We start from the raw sequence: 16,954 nt of genomic DNA, 5'->3' as shown, positions 1-16,954 counted from the left end.
TTCAGAAATACAGAGCATATAAAGTTAATATACATATATGGGAAACATTTGTGTGATTTTTTTTTAGCTACCTTTATTTAAAGAAGCATGTTATTAAAATATTTCAAAATTGTTCAGTGGATTATAAATTATGCCAAGTATCTTGGAATACTTTTTAATATTGAGGGTTTTGCACATACACTTCATCAGAGAGAAAAGAACATCCACACTGGCTGACTGACAGGTGGTAAGGCTTTATTTTATACTATTGCTTTTAAGTAACTTCTACTATAATCCATTTTGAAGAATGAGAGACTGAGCAAGTCCTATTAGAAGTAAAGCTCTAGGAGTTCTTCTGTCTGAAGCTTGCAAAATAATGAATTACAGCACACTCTGTAAGTGAAAGAAAATCTGTAGTGTTGCAAAATCATATGGGTGAATAATTACTGTCTTCATACATAAGAACAACAATAGATGAGAAAGAAATTTAACAGCAAGAAAGAAAAAATTGCATTATGGAACACAGTAGGAAAAAAATTATGTTGAATCTACGTTTAGCCTGAGGAGATTTGGGGATTGCATCTATCATGACCTTTATCCCACAACACTGTAGCAAAATCCATTTTTTTTTATAATGGTATTATGTACACTTGGCTTCCATCCACCATTTCTGAGCAAGCAAAGAAAATCCACAAGGGGAAAGAATTTAAAATGGAGAGAAAGATGATAATTATAACTTGCTGGAGGCCTATTTTTCGGTAAATGAAGTGCTTCAAAAGAAGCATACTGTTATGCTGTCTTTTGAATTCAAACCTTTAGGGAACAAGTGTAAGAAAATAAGTAAAAACATTGTTTTTCACCCCAAACCTGTTAATTTGCTAGCTCTAATGCCTTGTCAGGAAAACTCCATGCTCAACTTTGAACTCCAAGGCTAGTGTCAGTGGTAGTATCCCCTCCAAGCATTCTAACTGTGAATTACCACTGAAGTGATTAGGAAGATAAGAGACTCTATTATGTGAAGAACAAATATCTTATCTAGTCACTGTACTAATTGGAAACAGCCTTGTATGATTAAAAAAAGAATTCTTACTGAATTCAGCATAAACCCCAAAATGTTTCAGCCACATGGATATCTTTAAAATACAGAGAGATGGGTTATTAACTGATTTTTTTTAATAAAAGTTTAATTTATGTTTATTCTTCCATCATTTTTTCCATATAAACTTCTCCTTAGTTTTGAGTCTTTAACATGGACACATGCACACACACTTGTAGCATGAAGGTGCTCACATATTGGAAATAATGGAAGGTACTGACATTCACATTGTACGATAGGATAGCTCAGTGAAAAGACTAAAAAACATCTCTAGAGCACAAACAGAAAATAATGTAAACATAGGTCTCCTGAATCCGTATCACATTCCTTACTCATAACATAGTCTCTCTTCCCTTATCCTTCAAAGGTAGCAACAGAAAGATTAACAAGCAAACATAAAAGAAAAAAAGCTTCTCTGGTAAATCCTTCCTTTGTAAATAGCTCAAATACTAATAATACTAGAGGCATCATTGATCAGGAAATGTTGTTTCATTACTTTCAGTTCCGTTACTGGAGTAAAATGTCTTCCCTGGGAAAACATCTTTTTATTACTTATTACCTTTCATGCAGACTTTCTAGAATCAGAAGTAAAATCAATATTTTTCTTACTGTGCCCTGAAATAATGATTTTTCCAAGGGTGGGATCATGAATAAAATCTCAGACTTCATTTATTCCTATGTGTTATATAAAATCATACTGAGTGTCCAATAGTCTAGAAATTTTGATATAGTTACAGAACTACTGGCAAAACACAGTATAATAGCATTTTCTGGTATAGAAAAAGGTGCAAAGGTTGTTTTTACCATCCAGAAAAGCACTTGAAAATTGTTCCTCAGTACATCTCTATAATTAACAATTATCAATACCACATATGTAAGGTTTGACAGAAATCTAATAGGGTTTTTTAAAGTATAACTGTATATATATGAAGAGAAACAGAAATCTAAACCACTTTTTCCTTTTCAATCTAATACTATCAGTAGTTTACAAAAGAACTTGCTAGTATTACAATTAAGGAAAAGGAGAAAACATTTGAAAGTAAATATACTTATACCACATCCTGTTTCATTAATTTCCTAACATTTTTTGTGGAATGTGTTTTGGATTATCAGATAACCATAGCTTTCATAGAGTTAGTATAGTTTACTGTGTGATTTAGTTCATGCCATTAACCTGTGATATAAGCTTAGAAAAGTCCTTTTCTCTTAATGAACATGAAAACAGTTTTCTGACCAACACAGGCATGTAAATCAAAGTCAATGTAGATTAGTCCTCACAGCATTGGTATTTTTTCCACTCTCAACTCTCCTTCCCTTACTGAAAGTGTTCCCCAACAAGAGGAATGCAGGCTCCCCACAGGATGTTGCAGCAGGTTTCCTTGTCTAACTATGCTGTATGAAACTAGGCAGGCTCAATTAATGAGTTTTCAAATAGAAGCAAAGTTCCTGAGTGGGCCTCAGCAAGTATTTCCCAAAAACTGCAGTTGGGAAGCAGCTGATGTAGGAAAGAAGAGGAAGGGACAGAAGGAGGGAGGGGCTGGATTCCCTCCTCTATGGGGAAACCCCTACTCAGAAAACATGTTGTAAAGTCCTATATTTTGGTGAGTATGGTCTTTCTGGTGCCTTGAAGCAGGCAGAGGTCTCAAGGAAAGAGTAACATGTTATTATGCAATTCAGATTATTATTGGTAATGGTAGAGGTATAGAAAACATCTAACTAAATTAGACCATGTTATGCCAAATATTTTACACGTTGAGACCCACAGCCTTCTCATGAGTGTGGCGTCCAAAGGAGTCAAGTTTCAGTCCTTGCCACAAACGTGTGTACAGTTCAGATCCCACTTCCACTCCCTCCCCTCCAACTTTGTATCTGCACTTCATCGGCTTTGGCCAAAACAGACAGTGCAGAGTGGAAGCAGGGAGGAGGACAATGGTGATGCAGCTGTTCTTGTTTGTTGGATGTAAGATTTTTTAACAAGAAAGTGATTTTGCATACAGTAGGACCTGTTCTGCCAGCCAGTGAAAGGCCATTGAGCTGTCATCGTTTCTCTTCACCAAATACATAAAATATGAAATGAGACACCAGAGGGCTAGAGTACTCCATGTGCAGACAGACATCAGGTGAGCTTTTGTCAGCAGATGCCATTGGGTCTGAAGCTTCTTCATAGTGGATGAGCACTGTGTCAGAGTTGTTCAACCCTGGAAACCAGGGGAGAAATAGTGGCCATTCTTTGCCTACTTTAAACAGTATGAAATAAGAAAATGGAAAATTAGTAAAATGGATGAAAGGAAAAAAGCTTCAGAAACCCTACAGATCACCTATTTTGAAATTAGACAGTTACAGATTATGGAAATCAACTTCAGAAGGAAAGAAAGTCTCTAGAGAAATGACACTGGAATCCAATAATGATTTAAAATACACATTTGCTGTCCATTGTGTAGCATAAGAGAAAAGGGATTCTGAAAAAGAGAAGCCAAAGAGATTTATAATAAAATAAGCTTGCTCTGAATTAAGGAATGAACTTTAATTATTCAATACATATTTGAAAAGACAAAGAAACTTATCAGGCTACATTAAATGAAGAGCTCACAGCATTGTATATGACTCATCGCAATTCAAGAAATTTATAACAGTGTAGGGGAAAACATAGAGAGCAGATGGTGGAAAGAGTCGTCTGTACAAAACAGAGATCAGCACTGAGCTCAAGAGCCAGAAACCATCCTTCAGCCTAATACCAGTGGCAAGCAAATGCTGCCATTAAAGTGATTAAAAGCCAAGCTGCACTTCTAAGCTCTTTTTTTTCCTCTTTTTTACGTTTTCAAATGGTTTCATTGGGTAACCAAATTAGAGCACTCCTGCAGCTACTGGATTTGTAACAACTAATTAAAAGAGCTTCCCATTGATTCATCATAGCAACATTAGAGCAGTCCTTATGAATGGGCAGATAGGTAACAAATTTCTAGTTAAAAAGAGCTTTGACAATAGGTGGACAGGATCTTTAAAGTCTAAATAACTTCTGCTCTAGTGAACAACTGTTACAAGAAGCTGAAATTTCTCCATAGAAAATACTGCTTTTAGTAGCACTTCACAACAACTAAGGAAACAGAAACCAAGCTAGCTGCAGCTTTTAATTACTTGGTTGTATTTGTCTCCTTCTTTGTACAAAAATTTCTGACTGGAATCCTTTTCCTAAAAGTCATTATTTCGTCTGCGATGTGAATAGATAATTTCTGTATGACAAATAGAGGATCATCCTCCCGAACATATAAGAAATGGGCAATGGTGGCTCTTTTGTGTCAGTACCCTAATACAAATATGCTTCTCATACCCACAGCCTTTTTTGCACACCTACATGTTTTGATTTGGAGGATGCAGTGCTGGCACAGTGCTAAAGGTGTGATGTGAGCCTAGCTGTACGGTGTTTTCAGTTTCAAGTTCAGGTCAAGCACAGCTGGTTTAGCAGAGGGCTGAAGTAATTTTCTTCCATTAATTTGCTACTGAGTTATTTCCCAGGAAGAAGACTTGGGCTATTTCTCATACTGAACTTCTGAGAGAATCCTCTCATGTGCCAGGGCTGTGTTTTGACACAGGGGTCCTCAAATGGAAGAGTTACTGCAGTGAGCTCAGGCTGAAAACATGCATGAAGTGCTATATAAATTTGGAAATCAGAAATCAAAGAAAAATGCAAAACATGCAGTACATATGAAAAGCTTATAAATGTCAGGTCAGATTGTGAAGAAATATAAGAGCAGTAATCTCTATTTTAAAAGCCTAGAAGAGCCGAGAATATAATTGTATCCACAGTTTAACCTGGTGTTTTCTGTAATCAAGCTCAGTCATTTTACAAGGATTTGGTTGTCTGATCAGTGAACCGCAAATGCAGTGAAATGAAGCCGTGATGTGCTGAGGAAGGTGGCTCAGCTGATGTCCCTCACCAGTAAGCAGGTGCACAGGTGTACCAGGCACATCTGAAAGGTTGCTGTAGCTCCCTCAGCCCCACCTGTAAATCACAGCTTAATGCCAGTGAATGACTCAAAACAGCAAATAGTAAACCAATGTATATGAACAATTGCCTTTGTAGGCCCTTGATCAGTGTTTAGCAAATACAAATCCATGTTTGCTAGCTCCTGTTTTCCTTTAAACAGACCCATCTTTGTTCTCAGCTTGGGATAGCTGATTTTACCCCAGAGAAATACTGCAAGAGCTCAGCTTCACCCTTAATTTGAAGAGTTAAAAATTTCATTTTAACCAAGGGAATAGTTATGCATACCCAGGGATAACATTTTGGCCCAGAACCTGTGAATGCTTTTTATTTATTTATTTGTATTTTGCTCTGTTCATTTACTTTATGCTGTTCGAGGACTCCCTGAAAAATCCTTTCATCAGCATAGCAGGAATTCTTTTTTTCTCTCCTTCCCTTGCATCAGACCTGTGGTTAATATTGCGTAGAACAGGTATAAGACAGTTTCCTGTGTAAGCTCTGTTTTGTCTGCTTAATACTTTTGGTAGTTTTTTTTTCATTGTGTTACATGTTGAGTTGGTTTTTTTCACATCAGAGAAGAATGGACTATTATACCACAGAATAGTTATCCACAGGGAGGACTGACAGTGGATGGAAGTTTATTTTCTCTCGAATAAATGCAATGTCACAGAGAAAGAGATTGTTATGTGCATGACTGTGTGTAGAGTTTGCCTTTTTTCAAAGGAAAACAAAAGCAGTTTTTGTTGTTCTTTGGTGTCTCTATGCATTTTAGAATTTATTGTTTTCATTTCTTGAACTTCTTGAAACATTTACAGGAAAGAAAACTGAGGCATGGAATTTCGTGACTAGAAGCAGATTCTTATTTCATTTTCCCAAGGAGACTCTTTCATTCAAAAGATAAAAACAGAAGTCATAAAAATGTGTTATTTTTAGGAGACAGCTCCTCAGAAGCTTAGAAGAGGTTAAGTAAGATTCATAATAGAGAGGAATGGGGGAGGGCATACAGTGAACCTATATTTGTTAGTGGAAAGACAAATAGCAAAAGCTGTGAACCACTGGAAGAATTTTTTATTATTATTTTTATTTATTTTATTTTTTACATTTTATGGTAGTTGGTTTGTTCAGCTTACTCGGTTGTCTTCAAGACTGTTGAACAACATGACTGGTTTTGTTGTAGCATTTGGGAAAGCTGCACATCAATACTATAGAAACAGCATTAGTGTCTGGAGAATATTAGACCTTCTTTGACATGCATGACCAGATTAATAAAATAAGCAAAGATCATTTACTAGAATATAATTTTTGCACTGTTTCAAGTTATTGCACAGGTACCAGTGCACCTTCTTTTCCAAAAGGGCGGAAAATTCATTTCTTAAAATTAGTTAACCCTGTAGTGAGATAATTTGGCTCTTGGGTCCATCCACCCATGTTGGGCCCCTTCCAAAAGCTGCTGGAAGTGGCTCCTACGTGCTGCACTGCTGCAGACCTGCAGTATCAGTTACAGCAGGTAGCTTTGGGGGCATCTTTTCCCCCCCAGTTTGTCTGTAACTCAGTCCCTGCCTCTGGCCTCCTCTAATGATCTGGCTCTTTCGTGCACCCAGCTACCTCACTGATGGGCTGAAATGCCCTTGCTGCTGCCAGCCCAGCTGGCACAAATAGGATTCATTGCGTCTGTTTTAACCTGTGACACTTTATTTTACCCCACGGAGTAAACTGAATGCACATTTTACACAGTTGAGTTATAACATTTAACGGCAGTTATCCTGAATGTAGAATTTGCTGTCTCTGAAATGGGGTTCAGCGTTGGACACGATGTCCTCAGAGTGCAACCTGTTTGTGCGCAGCCGGCGGTGGGACTGGCACCGGCGCTTCTTTCTATATTTTTGTATACAGCCATTTTTCAGAAGCTGGTCTGCACTTTAACAAAGGAGTTACTCGTATGTACTTGAGACATTAATTCCAGGTTATATGGTTTCCCGGAGAATTGCCATCTGTCATGCTTTTCCGCCTGGAGGTCACTCAAAGTTACCTCGGGTTGGTATCCTAAGACAGTAGGTTGAAAGGATAAACCGCGTGCTTCGTCTTTAACCCGTAGTTATCCTTTTCCTTTTCAGCACCCTCCTTGATAGGTATGGTAAGGAAGGACTGGGCTTCCCAAAACAGCATTGCCCTCTCCTGGCAAGAGCCGGACTTTCCCCACGGAGCCATTCTGGACTACGAGATCAAGTACTATGAGAAAGTAGGTCTCACAGCATCACCCAAGCTCAGATCCTAAAGAGCAATATGTTTTCTATTTTTAATATTTAAAAAATACTTTAAACTTTTCACTTGATCCCACATACAATGCTATGTAAGTAGACGTTTTCTTTTGTACTGATTTTTTTGTTGTTAATGACTGTCTTGTTTCATATCAGAATCAAGTAGAGCAGCAAGCAGGCAGTAGGTTTATCTGTCTAAGTAACTACTTTTGCAAACATGGATAAACGGATCATATACTTGAACATATTTTGACTTATGGACTGTAAAATCTTTACATTAGAGTGACACTGAAACAATTAAGGTGAATGTCAATGTGATTTCATTTGCGGCATTATTTAACAATAATCTGTGCTTAAATGATAGAGTGCACCAGCCTTGTTTAGAGGGTTACAAAAGGTTACAAGAGAGAGAAACTGCTTGACATTTGTGTCAAATTTCTGGCATTCTGTCAAAATTACGTGATTTTGCACAAAAGAGAGGAACAACGTGCATTACAAGTAAAGGTACAAGGTGCACACACAGCATGTCTTTTGAAAGCATCATTTGAAGCCTGCTACTCCCAAAGCACAAAGCACATTTTTTCATTTCCAGTTGGCCCCAGAGCCTTATACCAGTGTAAAATTCAGTGCTAATAAGTGTGTTCATTCCTGAAGACATAGACAGGAAATTTTTGGTGTCTGTACCTTGAACAGTTGCCCACTAAGTCGTTTCTTGCTGTTTCTCTGTCTCCATCCAAAAGCCACAATGGAACTAAGGGATATGTGAGAAGACCACAAAGAACAGAAATATAAGCCAAATCATGAAAAAAGATCTAGGTATGATAGGCTCTGTAAATATCTGAGAATTTTCTTCCTTGGCTGAACTTCTGTATTGAGTTTATGCAGCTTTAATGATGCAGAAAAAAAGAGTAAACTGGGAAAAAAATCCAAACAATTTTAAAAGCACAGCTAGAGGGAGAAAACAGATTGCTTAGTACATTTAGTAGCCAAAGCAAGGAAACCTTATTTTCCTACACTAATGGCATTCCTTCAGGTTTTGATCTATTACAGTAGTAAGCCACATTATTACTTGCACTGCCTTTGTTTTGTTGGTTGATATTAAAATAATAACCAGGTGAATTAAACAAGAGAATAGTGAAATTTTATTCAACTGAATAGGAAGGATTTCAGAGATCCAAACCCATTCATATAGATAATTATAAAGATTATATTTATGAGAGTCCTTAATCAATAGATTATCTGCCAATATTTGTCAATACCGAGTGACATGGAAAATAGCTCTCTGGAGGTCTACATATTACTTAGTCTTGTCCGTCGTGCAGCAAGACTACACACACAGGCTTCATGACTCTTTGGTATATACAGTTTAAACCACTCCTACATTTTTCCACCAAGAATGAACCGTTTCCTGTTTTCACTTTTTATAATGTATAAGGAATATCTTCTAACTGTAAACTTTTCTTCCTTCTTAGATGTGGGAATATAAATGCATTGCTGGCATCTTCCAGTACTGATGCACAGCAGTTATTTTCTTCCCTAAGTCACTAACTAAACTGAATGCATAGCTCTTGAATACAGCTTCTCTTACTAAAGTTAGAACAGGCATGCTCTCTGGCAATGCTGTGTGATAGGCAGAATGGGAGACAAATAAGCCAGCAATAGCAGTAAGAAGATCACTTATTTGAGCAGAGAAATAAGCATGTGACAGATTTTCAATAACTCTCACGGAGATCAGATTCTAGAGCAGAGAGGTGTAAAATCCAGTACTGCAAGTCAGTCCACTGATTTGCAGTATTAAATAGAAAATGTGATTTTATACTACTTGAATTATATTTAAATAGTGCTGAAGAAACATACATTATAACACTGGTAAGTATAGTGGCCAAATGCGAATGGGATTTGTATACTGAAAAGAAAGACATGTTTCCTACCTCGAAGCTAGAAAATATTAATGTACACAAATAATTCAATTAATAACAGTTTAAATTAAATTCATTCTTCTTCACCTTGGAACTCTGTGTATTAAATAGCATAGTTTGTGTAATGTTAGGGGTAGATGTAGCAAGTAAAACTGTAATCTTTCAGGCTTCCCAGTAGTCCTCAAAGAGGGAAATACCAGCATTCATGTTCTCAGTGACCAACTAAGATGGTGTTGCATACCCACATGAAATGTGAGAAATATGAAATAATTGTCTACAGGATTTAGTTTACCACGAAGACATCCCTCTAGTGGAGAGTAAAGTATGCAGCTAAAGTTCAAGAACATGTTGAGTATCAAGAGCTCAGAAATTTTATTGTTGTCTTAAGCAGTCAGGAAAAATGCAGAAAACAGTAGTCTTATGTACTAATAAACACCCTAATTAGTAAAGTGGAACAGCTTTTGCAGTCCAGTCCTTATCCCTTTTTAGCTGCCATCTGTGTTTAAAAAAGAGAAGAGGTTTTGTTCTGATATACATTGTAAGAAATTGAATGTCTCCACCAAATACCCTCAGTTCCCCCAAATTCAGTTGATTGTATCCATTTCTTAACTTTGTGAAACTCTCAAGAACTCCGCTGAATTCAAAAGTTTTACAAATATGAAGTGCTGTTTCTTATTAGGTACCTTGTTGACATTTGCAAAGTTGCCAAGATGACATTGGGGAGCACATTAGGGGAGCATGCTTGCTTTTGATTCTAACCAGTAGGAATTCTGCTCATAAATGAAAGTAATATCTTGTCACGTACTCCCAAGGTTTTAGGAAAGATATGTAAACTTACGGAAATCAAGTAGCTGTCTAATAAACTACTGTCAGCACTCCACAAAATGGGGCAGTTTCCAACAATTTTATAAGTAAGATGAATTAGTGACGACAAACCCCGAACACAGAGATGCAGCTTTCCATACATATCCAGAACAAGCAGAACAAGGGAAGGAGGCTTGACTGTGCTAAATATGCAAGAAACTTATATTTGCACTCTTGTGCAATACAAATTGCACACAGAGAACTATCAAAATATCAAGCTGTCTGTGTGAAAAATATTCATGCCTTCTGAGAAAGACATGAAAGACCAAATAATACAGTAATAAAGTAGAGAAAGAAAGTTATACAAGGCTGTCAATAAGCCACAATTATGGAACACATACATTAATTTAAAAATATAATAAAGTAGCTCAGTAGTTTGTCTACTTTAAAGCATTTTCTTCTGTATGACCTTCATTTGTTCAGTGAATTGCTGCAAAATATTCAGAATCATAACTTAGCAAAATACTGTTTGTATTTCTATCTGTCTCTGAAAATTAAAATCTTGAGAAAATAGCAGAACTTGATTGTGAGCCAATTCTATATGGATTGTACAGATTTTTAGTTTCTTATTTAGGAATACACTGGTACATTTTAAAGTGGTTGGCTGACAAGAGGTCGTTTTCTTCTGCAGCATTCAGCCAAAAATGCAGTGAAGATAAGCTGACCTAGGACATAATTAGAGAGCTGACTTGGCCTGTGAGGAGAACAAAGATTCCGAGACATTCAGTCCAAGATGCTGAGTTTCTGTCACAGTAAAGAGGAAGAGTTTTCTATTGCTTGAAAGTAACCATGATGTAACCAGGGAGAGAATATCATGATTGTGAAATAATACTGTATGTTGAGACCTGGTAGTTGAAATATCTTGCTTCTGGTAATTATGAATCATTCTGAAAACTAAACAGTTAGGAACATTTGTTGCCTTAGATGATAAGTGTGTCTTTACAGCAACACACAAAGAATTATTTAAATGTTTGACCTTAGAGGTCTAAGATGCACTCTGAAAAGCATTTCTTCATAGACCTTATTTGGAATACACACTTGCAAATTATCTCTGTTGATACAGGATGTTTGCCCTATTCTGCAATCTGTTATCTATCTAGTCTATTTTATAATCCTTTAGTATCTTTCACAAACAGCCCAGTATTTTTAAAAGAAAAAAAATATCTGTCACAGGCAGTATTATCTTTCCCTTTAAAAATCAAACTCCAGATATCAATATAACCTCATTTTCTTTGCTAACAGTAGTTAAATTTGCTTTTATACTTTAAAAGTAATACTCAGACACTGACCAAAGCTTTTACTTTTTGAAAGGTTGCAGGGTATTGTAATCTATTTAACTCTCACCAAAAAGGTCACATATGCAAGTCAAATGGAGGAGTGGGATAAGATATGGCCTTGTTACAGCTGTGTAATGAAGCTGAATCCTTCTGTAGGATGTACTCACAGTACACAGTGGGTATAAACTACACCAGCTGCACTTAAGGTTGTGCAGCTGAACTGGAAAATGCTTATTCCTCCCCTTTTCCACTCAAACCCTTAAAGTTAATAATAAAAAATTAATGCTTCCTGAGAGCTGCGTTAAGCATACCAAGCTGTATACATATCAGCAACTATTAAGTTCTCCCATATGGCCCAGATACACCAGCTGGATTATATTTTCTGTTACACACAAGATAATATATAATTAGCTGAGGAAGCCTGTCTATAAAGAAGAGATTTTAATGGGATGTACCCAAGCAATGTCCCAAGGCATTGCAATGACATCTCCAAACAGAGAATATCTTTTGGAGCAAGATGTAGGGTGGAGGAACTGGCTGATGTTTCTTCGCCTGCTTGTCTTTTGATGAAATTTACACTAGATCTCTGTAACAAAAACCTTCATTTTGTTGGCAGACTCAATTTGCAACTCGCAGGCAGTTTTCACATAAAAATTTTAATGTTCCTCCATATGACAGTGAGTGGACAGGATACATATAATATCAGATATGACTTTTCCCCTATTCCAGTATTATTTAGAGTAGAATTAATAAATAAAAGAGAGAAAATAGCCAAGCAGTAGAGGCAAGGGGGAAATTAGTTTTCGAATGAGATTTTAAAAAGAGATGAGGAGCTGATGAAGCAGAGGGATAGAGGAAGGTGCCAGATTTAAAGAATTAGCAAGCAGTATGACCTTGTTAATTTTTCTATCAGTCTACAGCTGAATTTAGTTATATGAGAAAGGGTGTTCCTTCTTAAGATCTAATATTAAAACAAACACTGCCATTTCTTTGAATACTCATTAATATGAATTAAAATAAGCCATCCTGAATTTGAGTAACAAAATATATAAGAGACATTCGGGTAAATGGCTTGAAAAGAATAATGTGAAGATTTAAGAATATCAATGCATAATGTTTTGAATGACAGATTTATTTTTACAAAAACTAATATGGAAAATCATGAACAAGAAAGAAATTGTGTCTTTCAAAATTGTTTGCCTGTGATTGTCTTCTTTAATATAAAGCAAATCTATCTGTCTAGAAATATGTGCACCATATTATTTCAAAACCACAGAAGTGTATATATACAATACAATAGATTATGTACTCTCCACTTTGATGACAAAAAGATGTAGTGTGTGTACAGAGGTATTAACTGATATCCTTGCCATTTTTGCCACACTTTTTGAGGAACAGATAATCTTGTGATATGCTCAGTGCCACACTGAAGACTAGCACAGCAGTAACAGGACTGGGAGCCCAGGGAACATCAAGCTCACTTTCACAAATGTGCCCAAATTGTTTCATTTCAGGTTTTATTCTCATGTGAACTGCCAGTGTAAGGTGTGTGACTCATCCCAATTTAGGACAACTGATGTTTGTCTCCAGCTAAGGAGATATTTCATAATGACCTTCTCAGATTAATTCAGTTCTGCTCAGGGAAAATCAGGCCCTACTTGAGTATCGGCTGGAATCTAACCTAAATGAACAGGAGTCATACATGTTCTCATTAGGCAAGATATAGACATTTATTACAAGAAGCCACTTCATATAGGTCAGACAATCCTCTAAATTTCTGGGTGACAGTTTGGAAAGGTGAAGTAAAATTAGTCATTTCTCTCCTATAGCTCTATACCTTTCTGTGTGGTCTATATGGCATGTATGAGGTTCATTCACACTCAACCTCCCTACTACTTAAATAGCTAAAGCACTCCAGACTTTCTACCTCTTGAATTACAATTTTGCATAATGTTTAAATGAGTTAGAAGGATCACTGTTTTTCAGACACAACTATGTTGCAACTACCTTATTTCCCTTAAATACCAGCTATTACTTTCTTGGTTCAGATTTTGCTTTTAGGTTAGATTTTTAAATCCTGAAGAATAATACATGCACCGGCTCCAATACACATGAGGCTGCAAGGAACCTTCAGAATGTGTCACATTATACAGGAGCAGGCGTAGTTCATTTGGTACCGTTGTGGCTGGATTGTTAGCGTGTACTGTTAGCGTGTTCTTTCACCCAGGCATGTTCTGTTACTGTTGCTATACCTACCGTAGCACACTTGATACCTTTGCAAGCTTCCTGACTTAATTTTTAAGTCAGCATCACTGACAGGTTGGGGAAGAGGAAAAGGCTTGTGACAGTGGGGATGAGCATGTGAGCACTTCAGGAGTCTGGCCAGTCAGTGAGTATACTCAATATAAAATAGCAAGCACTGTGCTGTTAGCGTTGAATAATCAGCTGAGCAATATTTTAGCCTCACGAAATAATTCTCTTTTAAAATGCACACTTCGGTCCTGTAATATTTTTCAATTATCAGAATTATTTGAGGCATAAGTAGCAAACTACTGCCTACAAGTAAAATGTTACTGATGTGACTAGAAGCAAGAAATGCAGGGCTCATGCAATAATACATTTTCATTACATTTTCAGCACGTTCTCATTAAAACAATACCATTGAATAATTTGGATGTATAAGAGCTTTTGGATAGTAGTATTAAGCAGATATTAGTATTTGACCATAGCTACTGGAACAGATCAGCAAGTGTCAGCGAGGCGCCAGGGCTCCAAAGAGCACCTCTGACATTCTTGGCTGTTCAGAACTCCTGGGAAACAAACCATGTCTGGTGAATGCTTTTAAAAAATAATCGCTACAGATGCACTTTGGGAGATAACCATTAAAATGAAATCTCCTAGCTTATTTTAGCATAGTAACTGATGTTAAACAAGCTTCTCAGTTTTCCTGATCTGCTGTTATTAACCCAGTTTCCCGAGGGAAGAACTGTAAAAGCCTTAGATTCTAAAAAAGAGAGAAATATAGGTCTCAGAACTTTTGAAAACTCTATGACCAGATATAATTTTTGCCTGCAGGAAAGAACCTAAGTACCTTGCAGCAGCCATTATTAATGACACTGATATAATTACTATTAGGAGGAAAAGAAGTCTGGCCTCTAAATATCAATTACATGCAGCAGAGGGTTTATCAAAGAAGTTCTAAGCAAGGCCTTCTCCATTAGGTGCCTGGTTTGGCTGTTCTCCTAATTGTTGTTGTCAATTATTTAGAGATAGCTTCTAAACCATTGTGTTTAATAATAAAGTAGCCTACAGAGCTATTACTATTGTCATTCCTGCTGAACAAAAAAATCTCAATGAGAAATATCATGCTGTTTAAGGGGGCCTGGTGGATTTGATTTAAAAAAACAACATAGTTCAGTCTCTGCTGATCTTATGTTCTTGTCTGTAGCAAACACCATTTTCCCCAAGGAAAATTACATGTACTATGCTCATTCCAGTAAGCTAAAAGAGCTGCACAAATGTAGTAAAAGTGCATTAATGGTTTGGAATAAATAGTTTTCCAACTCTTCCAAGGACAGAGGCAATGGAGGTATGCAGACTATTACAAGGCAACAAACAGCACCACACAGCTTGTTCCATACCTCAGAAAAAGCTAAGAAAGCTAAATCCACTGATAGCAGAGGTTGGTTGCTAATAAAAGGAATTATTCAACATTTTTCCTAGCCATTTGGCATTTGAACTTCAGAAAAAAGTTGTTTTAAAAATAGTTTACTGACACAGCAAGAATAATAATGTTAACCACAGGAATTAGCTGTTAAGCATGTGAGGTCAAAAATCAGCTCACTCCTGGGGACAAACTTCAGATGATTTTGATGAACATATTGTAAAAAAGAAATGTTCTCTCTTCAGATAGAATATATCAGTTGCACAAAGGGAAGTGGTAAGAAGTTTGACGTTTAATCCTGAATTTAAAAAGTAGAGAATGTACTCTCAAACTATTTTGTTATTGCTGTGATTGCTGTTACTGTTAACTAGTTTCAGAGTTCACCTTTGAGTTTAGATGCAGTAGGTTTTAGTAGTATCTGAAGTTAAGAGTCGTAGTTCCCTCTGGTACCTTAACACACATTCAAGAGTCAGACTTTGCATTTGAAAGTTTGACATATTTAAAAAACAAAAACAAAAAACAAACAATATTATCAACCACCAGCAAACAAACAAAAAACAAAACAAAAAACCCCAGAAGTGGTGAGTTTCATGAGCAATGATCTAAATATAACTAGTGTAGCTGCCAGAACATGGCCATTGAAACAAAAATAATTTACTTATTTATGAGTTAAATACAATGTCCAGTTCTCCATTTCGCTAAAATCTGTCAGTGTTTCGTTTAGACCTTCTTAAAACAAGAACTATCTTAAAAGTTCCCAAAAGACTTCATCTGTGAGCCCAGACTATTTTAAAAACTGAAGTTAGGACAGTGTTTCATAATACACAAACTCCTTACTGTTCATAAGTTGTTCTTTCACAACCATAAAGGTGGGTTCACAGATTAAATCAAGAATATATGCGCTTTGAGACATTAAGTGAGGTTATATCTTTGCCTAAATGAAGGAATGTTCCAACATGAAGCGTCATTTCACTTCCAGATTTTTCCTGCAATCCTTGATGCATTCAGGAGATATTTGGGGAGATACAGGTAAAAAAAGACATGCATTCCTTTTTTTGAGAAAAAAAAGAGAAAGTTCATTTTTTTCCCTCTTCTGAGACTGCATTCCAACTGCACACTAACCATGCAGAAGGACCGATTGTTATTACTTTTCCACTTCGAATGTTATTCTCACACTTAAATGGAGACAAAGTCACTGATTGCATCATATAGGCAGCCTCTTTTTTGTTCAGTAGGGATGTCCCCAAAGCACTCACTCTGGGAGAAGGGAGAAAAATCAAAAGGGAAATCTCTTTTAAGGAGAGCCATTCAATTTTCATGCAATAAAACATACTATTTACATGTTTAATATTAGTATAAGCATTTTACCCTATATTAAATAAAAGATGTGGGTTTGGTGATGGTGAGGGGTGGTTGCTGGAATGAAAAATGCACATTAGAGGAGCTATTCTCTTAAACGCATTATTTCATTAGCCAACTTGAATTAATAGAAATAATTATTCAGAAACTCCCATGTAGTTTTGTTAGTTTTGTACCCTAATAAAATCATTAATGTTTATTTTGCTGATTTCAAGAAACATAATGTAAAAATTACTTTTTTTTTCTTTTTAATATATTAGTATTAATAGTTTCAAAGCGCCCTTTCTTCATTTCATTGTCAGGGAAGCAGAGTTAACAGCCTATCATTATGCACTCCTTACCGAGCTGTTAATAGCTTTAGAGTCTTTTGCAGGAATTCACCTGCTGCTCATAAAAACATTTATGTTGCTGTAGGAACTTGACCAGGTTGATGCACATTGTATTTGCAATGACCTTGCACAAACTGTCTGTTTTCCTTGTTTATGCTGCCAGAAGTACTAACATATTGTATTAACACAACGGCAATTCTTTAGCGATTGAGACAGCTTTTCCTTTT

At 36.4% G+C, this 16,954-nt stretch overlaps 1 protein-coding gene across 1 annotated transcript in view; it reads left to right on the top strand.

The window, feature by feature from the left end:
- EPHA6 (EPH receptor A6) overlaps positions 1–16,954 on the top strand; it is a gene marked incomplete at its 5' end in the record, with an annotated part of 487,187 nt that overhangs the window by 325,072 nt on the left and 145,161 nt on the right. The window contains one exon of the mRNA XM_082057768.1: positions 7,172–7,296. Coding sequence (XP_081913894.1) covers positions 7,172–7,296 — 125 coding nt within the window. The remainder of the gene's footprint in view (positions 1–7,171; positions 7,297–16,954) is intronic.

This window comes from Streptopelia decaocto (genome assembly GCF_964273445.1).
Source record: "Streptopelia decaocto genome assembly, chromosome: 1".
NCBI classification, from domain to species: domain Eukaryota; kingdom Metazoa; phylum Chordata; class Aves; order Columbiformes; family Columbidae; genus Streptopelia; species Streptopelia decaocto.
Note: the sequence above shows the minus strand (reverse complement) of the source record. Positions and strands in the feature narration are given on the sequence as shown.